Source organism: Sander vitreus, chromosome 16 (genome assembly GCF_031162955.1).
Source record: "Sander vitreus isolate 19-12246 chromosome 16, sanVit1, whole genome shotgun sequence".
NCBI classification, from domain to species: domain Eukaryota; kingdom Metazoa; phylum Chordata; class Actinopteri; order Perciformes; family Percidae; genus Sander; species Sander vitreus.
The window spans coordinates 11,339,287-11,356,774 of NC_135870.1; the positions used below are offsets into that span (position 1 = coordinate 11,339,287).

General features: G+C 39.4%; 1 protein-coding gene across 1 annotated transcript; it reads right to left on the reverse strand.

Annotated features, from left to right (window-relative positions):
* Positions 1-3: 3 nt before the first annotated feature.
* shc3 (SHC (Src homology 2 domain containing) transforming protein 3) lies at positions 4-15,853 on the reverse strand. The gene is made up of 12 exons (XM_078271941.1): positions 14,675-15,853; positions 10,691-10,761; positions 6,418-6,481; positions 5,588-5,707; positions 4,860-4,913; positions 4,632-4,683; positions 4,422-4,551; positions 4,168-4,321; positions 3,919-4,012; positions 3,613-3,804; positions 1,921-2,246; positions 4-1,770 (listed from the first exon to the last, which is right to left on the reverse strand). Exons 1-12 carry the CDS (start codon positions 15,308-15,310, stop codon positions 1,642-1,644), a joined length of 2,022 nt encoding a protein of 673 aa, XP_078128067.1. The 5' UTR covers positions 15,311-15,853; the 3' UTR covers positions 4-1,641.
* Positions 15,854-17,488: the final 1,635 nt, after the last annotated feature.

Consider the following 17,488-nt stretch of genomic DNA (forward strand, 5'->3'; position numbering starts at 1 on the left):
CAAAATACAGGCACGTTATATTACATTGCATCTGTCTTGTCAAACTCATTGAACACATGCTGATTTTGGTTCAATTGAAGTGGTCATATCAAATACAATGCCCCAATCATTTGGTATTCATCAGAGTACTGACAATAGTAAAGATGAGAGCATTTTAAAAGTATGTAGCTAGAACTGCTGTGTACTATTTCTATTAGCCATTTCAATTGTTTCCCTCTCTACAAACAACAGTCTGTATAACACGAAATGCAGTAAACTGCTCTGAGGAATGATTGTGTACAGTGGACTGCAAAATGCAAATGACCTCTGACCCGTCAAGCAACAATGCTTTCCCCCCCTGTACTGTAGTATGTAAAGCAATACACAGCCTGCATCCTTTGCTACTAATAACACGAGAGAATTAAGGTGAGTGTGACTAACAGGGGTAAACCAGTATTTCTGTGATGACATCTAGTGGCAATACAGTAGTCTTGCTATAAGATATCCACACAGAAATATAATATTTTGTTGAACATCAATAAGTGAAGGACATCTAATATTAAACATTCTGTATTGAGTGCACACTGTGTGTTTGTCTAATTCAGTCTCTTGAGTAAAAAGGGTAAATTACATCTTGGTAATTCATCTTGGTGCAACTGACACAGATGATCTAAGTGATCAAACTTTCTGATTGTGCTATTTATTTGTGGTCATTCAAATAATAACAATAACTTTTAAAAGTTCACCCAAAACAAATGCTAAAATTAAGAATGTGAAAACATCCATTGCATGACTCAAGCCCCAAAACTAATCATTGACTACACACCTAAAAAAGAAGAATTCAGAGAAAACCAATTCAGAAATAATCACTGGTTGAAAAGCATAAATACTTTTTACAGTGTCATCATACACAAGCACCTCTTTCAAATAAAGGGGTATCAAGGTCTACGAACAATGTCCACAAGAACAATTGATTTTAAGTCATGCGACTGCAGTGACACAAGAAAATACTTCATAAAAAGTTTCTTTAAAGCCATTGACAGCACTATGAAGGATGTCTGTTTGCACCCCAACACTTTGTGACTACTGCAAAGCAAAACACATTCAGTTCTAATCCCCAATAAAAGCAGATTTCATATAGTGACTAATTGAGTGAGCTGTCACGCTATAGGTGAGATGAAAGGACATTTTAAATCATTATAAACAGCATTTGTTGTCTAAACTGTTTTTTGTTTCCTCGACCTCTTCCTGAACGAGAAATGTGGTTGTGCTTGACAGACAAAACTAAAATTTCCGGTTTTTATTCTAAAATACTCTTGTTAACACCTCTTTGAGGTTTGATTTGCACTTCATCTAAACTACAAGAACAATTGTCTTTTTGTATCTTTTAAAACACCAAATCAAGATATTATCTCCAAATGCACCTATGTCTTCTCAAAAATATAGCATTTCAGTCATCAGAACAAAATTATAACAGTTCTATAAATCTTCTTTTTTTGCTTCTTCCATTGCTTCCAGTAATGTAACCGTGGGCCAATTCCCCAAAAACACTGTCAGCCCATAGAGCCTTCAAGCATCTTCTCTTCATGTTTCATCTTCAAGTTTCAGGATGGTAGGATAGACTGTTCAGAGCTTCCTATTTCCCACCAGGCATTGCAAGCATCACTGTTTCCTTCCAACAGGCTGTAAGAGACACAGTTCACTCCCAGCTGACACAATCGGCAGATTGTTGTCACGGTGATGGCCAATAAGATGGCTAATGCTGTCAAATATATGATCTTTTGTCCGTACCTTTGAAAAGAGAAAGATATATTAAATGTCTGTTGAAGTTTAATTTTAGCAAAAGTTGAGTTTTCTTCCACTTAATGCATTCCTACTCACAAATCAGTCATTTCTATCTCCCCTAAAACACACTCTACATGTCCTTTAACCCCATCTTACCGTGCCCTCAGGGTCCACCAGCAGTAGGTGTTTGGCAAGTCCATTGTGCATGCCCGTTAGTACGTAGGACCCTGGGTTGGTAGTGCTCTTACGAACCAGGAAGTCCCCATCTTCTTTCAGCAGTTTTTCAGCGTCGCGGCGGCTCATTTTGCCATGGTACCACGTCTGGCCCTCCAGCTCCTCCTGTGCCCGGAAGGCCACTGAGCGAACAAGAAGAGGACTCGAGTTGTCCACGGATGCTTCCTTCTGAAGACTGGAGACCTGGGACTGGGCTTGCCCCTGGGTCGGCTGATGGGACTGCGACTGAATGGCATCCTCGAAGGGCTCTGGTAGGTGAGGGCAATGCCAAAATGATGAATCAAGAGAGGAATGATATCTGTAGTACAAGGTTTAACTTGACATGCTACAGCTGTCAAGACTCGTAAACTACGCTAATCCATAATTTCACCTACTATAATTGTTTGTATAAAAACTGAAACACTTTTGGAAACACAAGATCATCATTGCTTTAACTTAAGAACAGTGTCTTAACTTCTTCATAATGGTAAAAGATTGTACCAAGATTATTAGTGTTATGGTAATTGGATAATCTATTCTATTTCACACTATTCCACTGATCGACAGGTGGTGGTTATACAGCAAGAAATGCAGAAATGTAGTAAGTAAACATGGATGTAAACGATGCAGGTTTTAAAACGTTTAAAAAATTGGCTTCAGGATGCACACAATGCATTTGGGTGAGCAACACTAAAAGAATCCTGACCCTCTGCCCTTCCTATCAAGTCAAACTGCCTTTCTATACCAACTGATTAACTAACAAACATTTTATTTCAACAGGATATGCATCACATTAAAGAAGTCTGCTGAGCTAATGGCGCAAATCCTCACTTTTATCACATACTAGTACAGGCCAATTACATTTTCATCACTATATAATAACTTAGTACATATAGTACTGCAGTTATTTACTTATTCAATAACTTTCCAAATCAACCAACTAAAATTTTCAGGGCGACCTCTAGCTCACCGAGTAGAGTGTGCACCCCATGTAAGCTGAGTCCTTGGCAGTGGCCCAGGTTCGAATCCGACCCACGGCCCTTTGCTGCATGTCGCCCACCCCTCTCTCCCCTTTCCTGTCTTCAAGCTATCCTGTCTATTAAAGGCCATAAAGGCTAAAAAATAATCTTAAAAAAAAGATTGATCAAATTATGACTTTCTGTGCTGGACTTTGTTAGTGAAGGAACAAAGTCAAATGTGACTGTTAACTTTAAAGAACTACAGTAGGTGGAGGATAAAATCTGCACTCAGAGTTCATAGGAGAACAGTTCATTTTTTAATGTTATAGTTCAATGCTCACATGTAATTAGTGTCATGGATTCCTCATACAGAGTTACACACATCTTTATGTAACTGACCGTTCATGTATAATAATAGCAAAGCTAAGGTGGAAGTTGAAAGGAGGAAAGAATAAAGCTGTACACTCCTCCTATTGTGTCCATACTGATATGGTGTTATTATAATGCCACACCGACGTCACTGAGAAACAAAAAGATAGGAAACCTCTATAATTAAGAACTCTGAAGTCATTACAATGTTATTCTGAAAGCAAGGCAAATATCTTAATGAGTCCACTACTCAAATCATATGACCAAACAGAAAGTAAAACTTCAGCACAGACCCGCCAAGACTTACTCATGTCAAACAGGTCCTTCTGTGGGCTCTCTTTGGCTGCAGCTGCCATGCCCTTCGTCACATTTTCCGCCTCGGCCTGGAGCGCTGCGAGCACCTGGGCATCAATCTGCTGAGTGTTCACATAAGCAGGCATCTCTCCTGTTTTCGGTGCCTGACCTTTACTCTCGGGCAGACTGTTTATATCAAATGATCCTACAGTAGACATTTGGAGAAACAATCATAGCCACGGTGTTGAATTGATGAAATTCAGCAAAATTAGAACATGTCCTATGTGTTTATAAAGTGGGCAAGCATGGACTTTCTTACCCTGTTGTATGAATATGGGCTTTCTTTCATCTCCCCAGTTTTCTCCACAGTGTCGCCCTTGGTAATATGTCTGATCTACTGAAACTGGGCCCATCTGATGACATATAGACACACAGTTATCAGTTAGGAGATCATGAGTTCATATTTTTAAAAAGACTCAACATTAATTATGTTATTGTGATTACATCCACATGGAAAAAGTAAATCTGCTTAAGTTCCTGAGATCAATCCACATAAATTGAGTTGTACCTGGCATCCATCTGGCGCTACATTCTGATTGGTCAGCCTGGTGTCGATGAAGCCTCCAGGGGGTGGCATCTTGCCGGGGATGTTGTTATAGTAAGGATGTTCTGCTGACTCCTCCTCTTCTTCTGTCCATGGTAACTCCTCCATGTTTAATACCCTGAGAAAAAACATGGTTTGATCATGAAACCCAATACTGCCTGTGTGGGTGTGTGTATTTATGAATATGTACTTTTGTGAGTGTTTCATGAACACTTCACCTGTCATGTGTGGAGGACAATTTGCTTGAGGGACACTGCAGGTACAGCTGGAAGCGAAGGTCAAAGGCCTGGCCGATAGTGCTGATGACGTCCTGGGCCAGCCCGTCAGAGCACTCCAGGATGTGGCATGCTGACGAGCACGAACACTTTTTAATGAGAATGTTGCATGTGAGGTATGAGAACCTCTATATCAAAGGAATGAACACCTACCTCTTCTGTTAACGGGGTCCTTTGCTACATAGGCAACATAATCGGTTGTGTCCTGAGAACAAAAAAAATACACATTGTAAACTGTTATAATACCATAATACCTTCATACCACAAATTTGACTTTCTGGTTTCTGGTTATCAAATCTTTTTGTTTTGGAGAAGTTTAGGTTTGAATTATCACAAGACACAGATGCCAGTTAATTTGACAAAAGCCATCGAGTTACTTACGGGGTCTCCACCTGATGCAAAGGAGATGGACTGCATGTGATGGTTGGCTATGATCTGACAAGAGCAAAATGATATATGACATATGAGTTAACAAACGTCTCTTTAAACACACACAGATAGATACAAATGCACATATGTGTAGGATTATTAATTATATTTATTATTTTTTTATTTGGCACCATCTGCTGGCAGTGTCAAGAAAGACACTGGGGTAAACAGCAAATGCACACTGTGACCACTGACCACCACATCCACAAAGAAAACTATTTTATTACCCATATAACTGGCTATATATATAGTGACGTGTATAGGAAAAGTCCAGCAAACATCTTCTGGTTATTCTAGCAACATCTGGAGAGGGCATATGCTCATGCTCGTCTTCCTCTTAACTGTTCTTTTATTAGATAAACCTTAAATTTGATCACTCTGATCACTTTTTTCATCTTTTTTAGTTGACTATGGAGATTCATTCTTGACCTTGGGGATACATACTGTATGTGTGGTAAATATTTTAAAAAGCAAGGTCTACTTACTTAGCTACTCAATGAGCTTTCTAGCATGTCCCATGGCCTTCATTGTTTTCTTAACACACACACACACACACACACAGTTATGTGGTTGCTGGGGGGTTTGTGCCGACTCCCTAATACAATGGTGCTGCTATTTTCTTACACGTAGCATCGTGGCTCACATAATCCCATAATTGTTTACAAAAGTTGCACACCGACCTGTTTGCAGTCAGGGGCCATCAGGTTGAGGCTACTGGTGGAGATATTTAGGTTGATCGACATGCCAGCAAACTGCAGGTTGCTCTTCCCCAGGATACTGGACAGAGCTTTAGATGGTGGCTGAGAGGATCAGAGGACACAGACAAACACAAATAAAGCCAATTGCAGCGACAAGCAACAAGTCTCTTCTTTACCAATTTAAAAGTATATCTTAACATCTATTCTGAGAGAGAAACTAGTCAGTGCTGATGTTGTGTTATATACTCTTCCCTGACATTTGAACAAGCTCTAGAGAGCAGAGTAATGCTTCATTTCACACCCCACATTAAGACACAGTCTCCTCGCACACTGTGGACACACACCAAGCACATGCACACATGGAAGACGCACGCGCACACACACACACACACACACACACACACACACACACACACACACACCCTCCTGATCACAGATATTGTGCACTACATGAGTCACTAAGCACTGTGCGCGGTGTGCAATGCATCATGGGCTAGAGCTACGCCCACGCGCAGTCCCATACCTCTCTCTCTCTCTCTCTCTTAATTTTTTCCTCTCTCTATCCGACTCTGTTTTCCCTCTCTTTTTACATGAAGGATGAGAGAAAAGGAACTTACAGAGGCTACATGCTATATATAGAAAGTGGAAGGGTAAATGAATATCTAATGCTGTTTCCTCTTTTTCTCGCTACTGTACCTTTCACTAACATTCATTTTCTCAGCTCTCTCAGTGTGGCTATCACTTCTCCCGTGACCACTCCATCTCCCTCCCTCCTCCCTCCTCCCTCCCTCCCTCCCTGTCCATCCATGTACCTTTCTCTTCCGCAGAGCTCCTTTGGTCCCTGGAACAGCCTCACACACCAGGCTGATGGCTTCCCTAGAGGGAGGGCGAGAGGACGGTGAAGCCAAGATGGTGACCAGACACAGCCATAGAATCACAGTTATTTTGGCATTAAGTTAAGACTGTATTTACAGTTTCTACTCATGATTACGTACTTTGCCAAGAAATGTGTTTTGTTATCTTGAAAGGAACAAGTATAGCCATGCTAGTGGCTCTATGCTGTGCAAAGGCATAGCAGAACTCTCAGCTAAATGTCATCATGCTTGCATGCTAACAATGACAATGCTAACATACTGATGTTTAGCAGGTATAATATACCATGTTGAATGAGCATGCCAACATTAGCTAATTAATACTACTACTATATCACAAAGCACAGCTGATTTTAGCAGATTTTATTTTAGGGTGTAAGCTGGTGGGTTTTTTCTTTAAGTGGTTTCTATTGTTATGTGATACTCTAATAGTTAAATTCCTTGGATTTTTATTTTTTACCATGAATTACTGCTAGTATTTATTTCTCTTCAGTTACACCTTTGCATAGTCTAATGTGCGATTTACTGGACTATTTAGGAATCATTGAAGGAAATAAGTGTTGGCTAGATGTACCGTAATTGTTATTATGTTGTTCTAATTTTAACTTCATGTATTTCATGTTTTCCTTTATGTCATTATTGTTTTATTTTTTAATTAATTTGCTGTTGCTGCAATCTGTTTTGGGTTTGTCTCTATGAATATATGGAGGATGAAATTTGACAACAAAAAAAACACCATAAAACAAGTAAATTAATACACTAATCCAAAAGAAAAAAAGATTGTATTTACAGTATGCCTGAACTCTACAAGTTGTTACACATGAAATGAAATCACCTTGGCCACAAGAGACCAGAGTCAAGATTCAATATGCAGTGCAGTGTTTTATATGGTGCCATTGGGAATATTACAAATGCAATGTCTCTCGTGAAACCATGCAACTGTATCTGATATACAGCACTATACATCACATAGGGAAATCTAAAACCTTCTTTAAGGATGTGAAGTGAACCGTTTTATCTGCAGCGGACATCACCGTGCTGTCATTTTAATGTAAAAGACAACAATATGTGGATTAAATAGGGGCTAAAGATAGAGCTGCTTTGATGCAGAAAAGTCAATTTCCTCTCTGAGACAAAGTGAATATTGGTTTCATGATAGAAGAAACAGAAACGTTCATTTTTGTATCCTTTCTACGTGGATAAATCACGCACAGCAGTCGGTTCTTTTAGAAAAGGCAAAGTCTAATAATAGCAATAGCATGAGGCATAACATTTTCTCTCTGTCTGTCTCTTTATTAGAGGGGAACAGAAACACACAGTGAGCGAGAGACTACTACTGGGTGGCCTTGCAGACTAACGTTAGTCTGGACTGACTTCAGGAAGTCAAGCATAAAAGTGGACATGACACAATCCGATTCACTTTTGGCCTTTGCCTCACTGCACATTGGTCAAAGATTTCAAAGATACACATGGAGTCACAAAACAAATCCATGCAAATAAAGTGTGATAACAGCACCCTAAATGTACTTTAAATAAATATAATGTCAAAATATCACATTTTAAAATGTTTTTTTTTTTTTGGATTACAGATTGAACTTTATTAATACGGAGAACGAATTTTCTGCTTGTAATTAGTGGGAATGCTGATTCAGCAGCATTCCAACTATTGTTATTCTGTTCGGCCATTTTTTTTAATTTTTCTTATTCCGTACGTTTTTTGGCTCTCCGTAACTTCTGCATACTTTCAGCTATTAAAACCATTCAACTTTTAAAATGTTCAGCTCTTTCAGCTAATGATGGGACTTCTTTAACTTTTTTTCTACTATTTATACTTTTTAAAATATTAAGCTTTTTAAAACTTTTTTTTAAACATTGAAGTCAATGAGAGCATGCTTCAAATCTTCTTCCGCTCCCAAAATTTTCAGCCCCTCCATACTTTCACCTACAGACGCCAAACAAACTTTAAAATGTTCACAAAAACTTCAGGTATAGGGCTATTGCTTTTCAGTTTGATATCTTTTACAGTTTTTGTGAAAAAGCTGTTTAAGTTTAGTGATCATTTCAGAATTTTTTTGAGTTTATAATGAGTGTGTATTGGGGCGAGCTAGAGTGGATGATGTCATCGCTAGAGCACAGAGCCTTAAAAAAAATTATCTTTGTCCCCTCTCTATAAATTGCTCTCACGCCCACAATATCTACTTGTCATACACAATTTATACATCAAAACATAGGTATTTTTGTCTAGTTTCAGGCAATGTGCTCTGAGTTATGCGATCTGACTTATACTTTTGGCTCGGTGAGCTTCCAAATGACAAGAGTTCCACATCTTCCTCCATTCGCTGCCCTGTTTAACATTTTCCACATTTCTGAGCGAAACGCAGAGCGAACCACTTATTTAAATCGCTGATATGCCCACATTTTTAAGTTTATCAACATCAATTTTACATGAATACGTTCACAAAGGCCTTGTGGTGGTCACGATTACATCATTTCACTGATACCCCTTATCGTTTTAGCAGTCTGAGCCTTTATTTGAGAGCTTGCTCCAGTGTGGCACAGCTGACAGTTTTAGCAGGTGACACGGTCGTTAACCTGATTAAAGATCAAAGAGATCTCATCACAGACTTCAAAGGATGTTTTCACTGGTCATACGTTACCATGACAACCCTTTCACAGACAGTTGAATTGAATACTACAGGCAGTAATATGAACATTAGTCTCTATATCTATCTATTGCGTTCCACTTCTGTCTGTCTGTCTCTGTCTCTCTCTCTTTCTGCATATGTGAGTCATTATCAGTTAGAAAATATACTTCGACCTCACAATGTTCTACATATTTTGTCATTTTTCAACTTTTAAAGCCAACAATTCAGTTTAGCGTCAACTTTTAACTTTTTAATGAAATTCATACTTATTAAAACGATCTCGACTTTTTCAACTACTCTCACTACTTCAACTTCTTCTTACGGATTTAAGCTATTCATTTCAAACAATTTATTTCATATTTCCACATTTTCATCAGTTTCTCATAGCATTTGTAAGTCTTCCAGACTTAATCATAATTTCAGTTAGAAAATAAATTATTTTATATTAGTGGTTTTATTCAACTTTTTAATGAAATTCATGTTAATTGAAACCATTCATCATTTTTCAACTATTCTCACTACTTCAACTTCTTCTTACTGATTTAAGCTATTCATCCAGTTTAGCTTCAGCAATTCAGCTATTCAGCATTCCCACACATTTTCTGCAGGAAATGCATTATCTAGTTATAATTTTGATCTGCTAAGGCATGACAGAGAGCAGTGTTTTTCTTATATAAATAAAGTGTTTTAATAGACAAAACTAAATGTATTATTTACTAACCCTTTGGTCACATCAGATGTTCACTGGTCAATTTGAACTGAGAATTAATTTCATAAAGTTTTACTACAATGCAATTCTGATACTTTGTCTTTGCTCTACATGTTTTCTGGTGTTCTTTTCAGTTTCCTTCTCGTCACTTTACTGCTTTCAAATTTGCTCCTACTTGTTTGCCTGGACAATCTCTAGAGTCATCACTGTCAATCTCTTTTTCACTAAAATAATTGTGTGTCTGCTGAAATACACAAGTTATAAACACACACAAACCCATAGGTAGAGTAAAACAAAATAGCCAACTAGAAACTTAAATCCATCGTAGATTTGTCACAGTAACTTTGAGTTATCAATAATAACATTCATTCTTGCTAACTGACATTAGCATATCATTAACAAGCTAGCTAAGCTAGCATGGTAGCTAATGGTAAAACCCCCCCCCCCCCCCAAAAAAAAAAACACTTCAAGTTCATTCAAGAAATGGAAAATAAAAATACTGAAAAAATAAACTGAAATACGGTTACCATATCTTATAACATCAGTTCGGAATTTTAGAAGTTCATGAGTATCAGCTAAAATATGATCTTGTAGATTTGAGGTTTTAAGATTTGGTTTTTGGTTCAATAATCTAACCTTTCAGGCCTGATATAAACAAGTTTTCTGACGAGTTTTAATTTAAAATGTTTACGGTTTTTCAGTAAAGCTTTAAAAAAAACTGCTAAAAAATAACTCATACCAGTCTTATGTGTGTGTCGTTTGTGGGTTTAAACAATACTGATCTGATGGAATAATAACGATTTGTTTTATAGGACATCTAGTGAATCATTAAAAGTCAAAATACCAAGTGTGGATGTACCTTGTTATTTGTGATCTTGTGGTGAAATCCAGGGACCTCATCGACCGAAGGACTTCTATACAGCCCAAATACTGGAAAGCAAACATATCAAAAGTTACATGACTGGCATATCATCTTGTACAGAAAAACACGCCTGATTTGTTTGCGTCACTAATGCAAACTCACTAAATCCAAATAACTGTTAGTCCTTTAATGTATACCAAATCACTACAACATAAATATAATATTAAGAAACCAAGGGGCTAATTCCAGAAAGGAAATTTTGACTCAACCAATCAATTTTTTGACCACTAGTAGCGTAGTCTATATCCACGACCTTCCACTTCTGGGATTGCTCCTTTGCCACTGGAAATTCCACCGTATGTCCTTCGTTTTGGCCTGATGTCCGCCGGTACCTTACGCTTTCTTTGCGTTGGAATTTTAAACTCCGGTCGATTAATGAGGACTATAATGGTTAAAGCTATAGGGCGTAGATTCTGCCGCCCCCATGAGGAATTGTAATGACAACAACACTGTTGGTGTGTCCACATGATACAAGCCTTCCGTGATCGCGCAGCACCCCCACCCCTACTCCACGCAGTTGGTAGTATGCAAGGAGTACACAGACGATTAAAAAAACATGATGGACTCTTCAGAAGAGGTAATTATCTTCACTCGAGTTTCTGTGTGCGAAAGTCACGGGACGACACAATCTTCTGAACACTGCCATACTGAGAAATACAGAGAGAGTTGTGTGGAGCTGATAGTCTTAATTAGCTTTGTAGCAACTCATTTGGCAATGGCTTGAATGTAACGGACATTCATTAATATCAAAAAGTAGAGCTTTAACTGCCCCTTAGATCTCTGCAGGGTAAATTGAGACAGCTAGCTAGTATCTGTCCAATCTGAGTTTTCAGTTGCACGACTAAAACAACTTTTGAAAGTACACGTTTCACCAAAGCAAGTTCCTTCCCGAGGCTATTTTGCAGCGGCACTGGGGCTTAGCAGCGATGTGGAGGAGGGTCTGGCAATGCGAGACTGCTAGTAGTGTAACTGCAGCAGTGTTTTTGTGAGCAAGTCCCCGACTGGTTTGTATATGCTGCACATGCACAAACACGCAACACCCAGTCCTATCATTAGTTTCAGGCTAATCCACTGATTGACAGTTGATGGCAATAACGCACCAAAGATACTTGTTTCAAGAAAAGGTGGTGAAGAAGAAGCTGTATACTAGCAAACATGAATGTAAATAATGCAGGTTTTTAAAAAAATGCTTAAAATAAAATCAACTTTGCAAATGTTTTATGAGGAAGAAAATGCATTCAACCCACTGGTTTACTGTGCACATGTATATAAGAGTTGCACGCAGACCTACACCTGTATTACATCAGCAAATTTGTATCATTGTTTTCTACTTTCTAATTAAAACAGAAACATCAGGCAGAAGTTCACAAAGCCAAAGTCTGAAATGAGTTGTTGCAAACTTGGAATAAAAAAAAAATGAAGTGATTTAGAAACTACATCAGTGAGTTACTATGCCACGTGAGATGACTGTTGTCCTCCCATCCCATTAAACCATCTTTAGTACCAACCACCTACTCACATTACAACACCTCCTCTAAATTAATATTGCACAGACTGAGAACATTTTGTGCTGACGACATCCTGTTATCAGAATCACATCATAATCTGGCTGTAATCAAAACAGACATCCAGACACACTGACATTTCTATTTCCACTACTTTTTAGAAAGAACAAAGTTATTAGAATCATAACTTTCATATTATGAGGCCCCCTTCTCTCCAGTGAGCGTTTTGCAAGCACCAGCATACAAATACCATTTTGTCAACATGACGTTTGCAAAATTTTAATGCTATCTATTTTCAGTGTGCACAATTCAGCAGGGCCAAAAATATATCAAACAGTGCTAAAATTGGTAGAGACCTACAGTATTCTGAGCACAACATGAACACATTTTTCTCTCATGCTGTAGAACAAACAAGTACATAGTTCACACAGTAAAACTGTGCTTTAAAATAATTATGAAAATCAATGGGATGCCAGTTCTGAAGAGCCCATAAATGATCCCAGTGAGTAACACATTTCTAAGTGAGCATATGTTCCTTAACATGCAAAACCACACACACACACACACACACACACACACACACATTATAAACAGGCAAAGACCAGAAACGTGAAGTCATATATCATACCGGCTACAGTTGTTTCTTACTGGAGGTTTGATGTTGTGCTCATGAATTCTAACATTTAGTTTATTTCCAAATGTAAAAAGTGGCTTTCATATCACTTATTTGCACTCAGGTTAAACATGTTACAAAACGTGTTCCATTGTGTACAGTTGTTACTTTAGAAACATTATATGATACAGTTCAGTTCTGTGAAGTCTAGACAGGATATGTCAAGTCAAGAGGATAAAGCACTTGTTCAATAAACAGGATTAAGTAGGGTAATGAAATAAGTATTAATACATTTGAATAACATGAAACACTTGCACCAAATAAGTATGATAAACAGGCATGAGCAGTAAATAATTACAATACACTAACAAACAAAAGGATGGTGATTACTATAATTAAAGCAGCTTTAATCAATATTTTTATATTCACAACAAATCCCAAGACTATTTGCGAAAGGGGGGATGAACCCTCAGAGAATTATCACCCAAATCTGCAGTTCCCCTCAGCTCTAGGGAGCATTGTTGTTGTGGTTTGTAGCTGATTTTAGCAATTTGTTGTGGCCTTTTTTTGTTGTTGCAAAAAACGAATATGGGCTAAAAGTGTGAGTGTAAACAGTGTCACTGTCAGTCAATGTCCCTTTAGAGTAATGGTGCATGATGCGCGAGGAGTGACCACATGATGTTAATTAAAAGTGCTGTGAGCATAACACCATGTTGAACTCAATACACACAGGACCTCAAACCACAGGAAAAGCAGAGGGTGGGGGAGCACGGACCGGACCCATTTTCCCTCTCACAGTGTGGATGCTTTCAGCAACATTGACTGGACAAATAAGCGCTCCCGTCCTTAATGCAGATAATGGAATGTCACGCTGGTCACAGATACTGTAGGCTTTGTTCAGGCAAGCTGTTGTAGGTGTCATATGATGGCAATCATACTGTGTAACTTAATTTGGAATATAACACATTCACTTGGCAATGGCCTTCAGTATGCTCATTCAGCCCACAAAACTACATTTTACTTTTTGTTTTATGTTTACATAAAAGGAAGATGTTCAGGCAAATGCACACTTTACTGCTAACATGGGTTCAGTGAAAATGGTTTGTTGCATTTTTTAATTCATTTTACACCTTGAAGAACCAGGGCTCAGCTTGATCACTCCTCATAGTGACTCATTGCCGGCATGATCACATTCACAGCTCTCATAGTTCTGCGCCAACTTGTGCCCTGTTTAAATGATGTATGATGGCTGAGCAACATTAACATGATATACGGATGCTATGAGACAAACATGCACTGTATGTCGTTTTTTCTTCCTATTCCACCATTTCACTATCTGCAAGCTTAAACAGCCATAGAGCTCATAGACATGCACAATGTACAGAAATAACACATCACCATGGTTACAAAAGCATAACGCTGTGGCTCCACATGCACAGGACAGACCATATAAATTGAAATGTTAACAGCATGCTCAAAATGACGCTGATAATTGCTGTTTTTGTTTTTCCCATCAAAGGTTTTTCCTATACTTTCCCCCAATGTTGACCTTCACTATTTCCTGAATTATTCAATGTTCTATTATCTGGTTGCTGTTCCTTCACCTTCTGCTGTAGCCAACCTATGTACACCCACTCAAGGGCATGTTGTGATGTGCCAATGAAACTACATTATCTCTCCTTCATCCCCCCCCACCCTCCCCTGTGCAGGTAGCTGGGCTTGAGTCATTGAAAAAAGAGAATTTGTAAAGAATGGAAAAGAGGGAGAGGACAAAAACGGAAATGAGAAAGAAAGACCACCAACCTTCACAATGTATGTCACTCCTGGACCAGAGATCTTCTCGCTTGAGTGCAGCCATCCTCTGGAGGGTTTGCTCACCAGTCCACCACCTCCACCTGGATGCCAGTCCTCTCCGCCGAGCTGGAGCTCATCCAGCCTGCTCTTCTTGCTCATGCTGACGGCTGGCTCTAGCTGCGAGCAGAGGGTTGAATGGGAGGCCGAGCTGCACAGAGAGCTGCCCACACCAGAGGCTGCTGCCGCTGCTGTCAGCGCACTGGGGTTCGGGCCACTGGAGCAGCCTGAGCCCGATCCCCCACCCCCCTGCAGCTTAGACACAGCCAGGTCCTTGACAGCCGAGGGCAGACCCTTGATGCCCAGCAAGCTGCCTGAGTTGCTGAATTTCAGGCTGGACACCTTGTTGATGAGGGTACACAGGGTGGTGCCTCCATCTTCCAGGTGGTCAGAGCCGTGGCTGGTGGGGGTGCTGGAAGCAGTGGTGGTGGAGGAGGGCTGGACCTCAGTTGGGGGTGTGTAAGATGTCTCGGCTGCAGACTGGGGGGTGGCCGAGACCTTGGGGTTCATGGACAGGCCGTGGAGAAGCTCATCGACGGATGTTACTGACTCATTCCTGAAGCGGTTGTATTTGGTACGGTGAAGCATACCCTTCTCTCTCTTGCTCTCTCCACCAACCGACACGCACAGCTTGCCTCTTTCACAAGTGTGCTGGCAGATGTGGCTGAGCAGTGCTGATTACCCTCTCCTGTAACATAGCAGCAGCAGTACAGGCAGCAAACGCCTTTAAGCAATCACAGGCCACCTGACTGTAATTTTCTCTATTGAGGTTACAGTGGTGGTTGTGTTGAGCTGCTGCTGCCGCTGCTGTCGCCAAAGTCCAATCTGCTCTCAGTCAAATCCAGAGCTGCAATCCAATCCGTCAGAGGGAAATATACAGACACAATCCATGGAAACACAGCATTGAGGCAGAGGAAGAAGAGGATGGAGAGGAAAAAGGTCTCTAAAAGGCTGCCAGTGTTGTGGTGCAGCTTGTTTGGTTTCCAGCGGTGATGAGGCTGCTGCTGATTTCTAGCCTTAAAAATCCAAAAAGTACGAGAAAAAGGTCTATGTTGTCGATGATCACGGATACTGCGAGGGAAGAGCAAATACTCTCTACTGACTGCTGCCTGCCTGCCGGCTCAGAGCTAAAGCATGACTCACTGATCTGAGAAAACCTTCTCAACAAAAGGCTTGCTGAACACTGCAAATCACTTCCTGTTGGAGGGAGAGAGAGAGAAAAAAAAAAAAAAACTCCCACTTACAGCACACTAGAAGCAATCAATTTTTAAATTCCCCAGTCTGATATTTATTCTCTGTAATTATTTCCTTCCCATTTGTTTTTCCGAGAAAAGGAAATTAAGAATGAGAGGTTGCTTGAATATTTAACTTCGTAAAATTATTGAGATTCATGTTATCCACAATTTACATCTTATTAAATAGATGAACTGATAAAAGTTGTGATAAACGGATGATGCACACAATAAACTAATCACAGAAATGATAATAAATGAAATAAGTAATGAAACTAGTATCCATTTAATTGACAGCTACAATCCTGCCAAAATCTAAGAAAAATACAGTTGTTTTTAATTCAAGAATAAAACCTCTATTTAAATCTTTCATGAAGATATCATTTTCCTAAAAGGATGTAGAAGCAACGTATACAGTGAATCACTGAAAGCAACAATACAGTAACATTATAGCATGACTGGAAATATGCAACATCATTAATATATTGCCCATGTTAATTTTAAATAGCCGCAGAATATGGGCAGACATCAAACCTGGTTCTGTTATTTACTTTCAAAAACCTATGACTACTTGTTGTTTCTGCACAAAATATTCATAATCAGGCATTAACGCAAAAATGAATAAAGCATATCTAATGTGCAGCAGTATTTCTCTGTCAGTATTCTGCAACAAAGGAATACAATTTCAGTTCACAACAAGGAAGCAGTCCAGGTTCAATTACATGAATGACAAAAAAAACACAGTAGGAACGACATGTTTCTCAGGCAGATAAGTCAATGAAACAACCAAAAGGATAACAGAAAAAGCCCATGAGCCTCCTTAAAACCAGCAGCAATGAAGCATCTTTGTCTTCCCTGTAGCGGAAACCAAACAGCCAGACACCATTCATGTAAAATGTCCTCAGGAGCATCTAGCAAAGCCGAAAGACTGACACTCATTCATAAGCAGCTTCCGCTCTCACTCTGCTGCAGATTTCGCACTGCAGTCCCTCCCAACATCTCTCTTTCCTGCCTGGCAAATATAGAAAAAAAAAAGACAGCGCGTCTGCGTTCTCTCCTCAGAAAAAAAAGGCAAACACAGAAGCAGGGAAGAAAAGGCAGACCCTCGCAAATCAAAAGGGGAAGCAAAAAGACAAAGGATGATAAGAGCAGAGGACAAAAAGCATGCAATATTTAGTCTTTTATGTGAATGAAATAGCAGGCTGGCATACCAATGTTTCTGTGAATGGAAGCAAGGCCTTTCTGCCTCTGCAAGGCAATCCCTTGGGATGGCATGGTCTTATCCAATGAGGAGCCGGCTGGATGACTCATTCAGGGGAGGCTTGCAGAATAGTGGAAGAGACCATTCCAGACACAGGTGTACATTTTGTTTTCTCTTGACTGTCTTTTAAAAATGATATGTACATCATCAGATATGAGATGTTTGCATGATTTAATAAGATAGTGTTCTGTTTACAAAAAAGAAACAAGAAAAACATCCAGGAAAAGACATTAGAAGTAAAAATGCCACCCCTGTGATTTTAATTGTCACCAT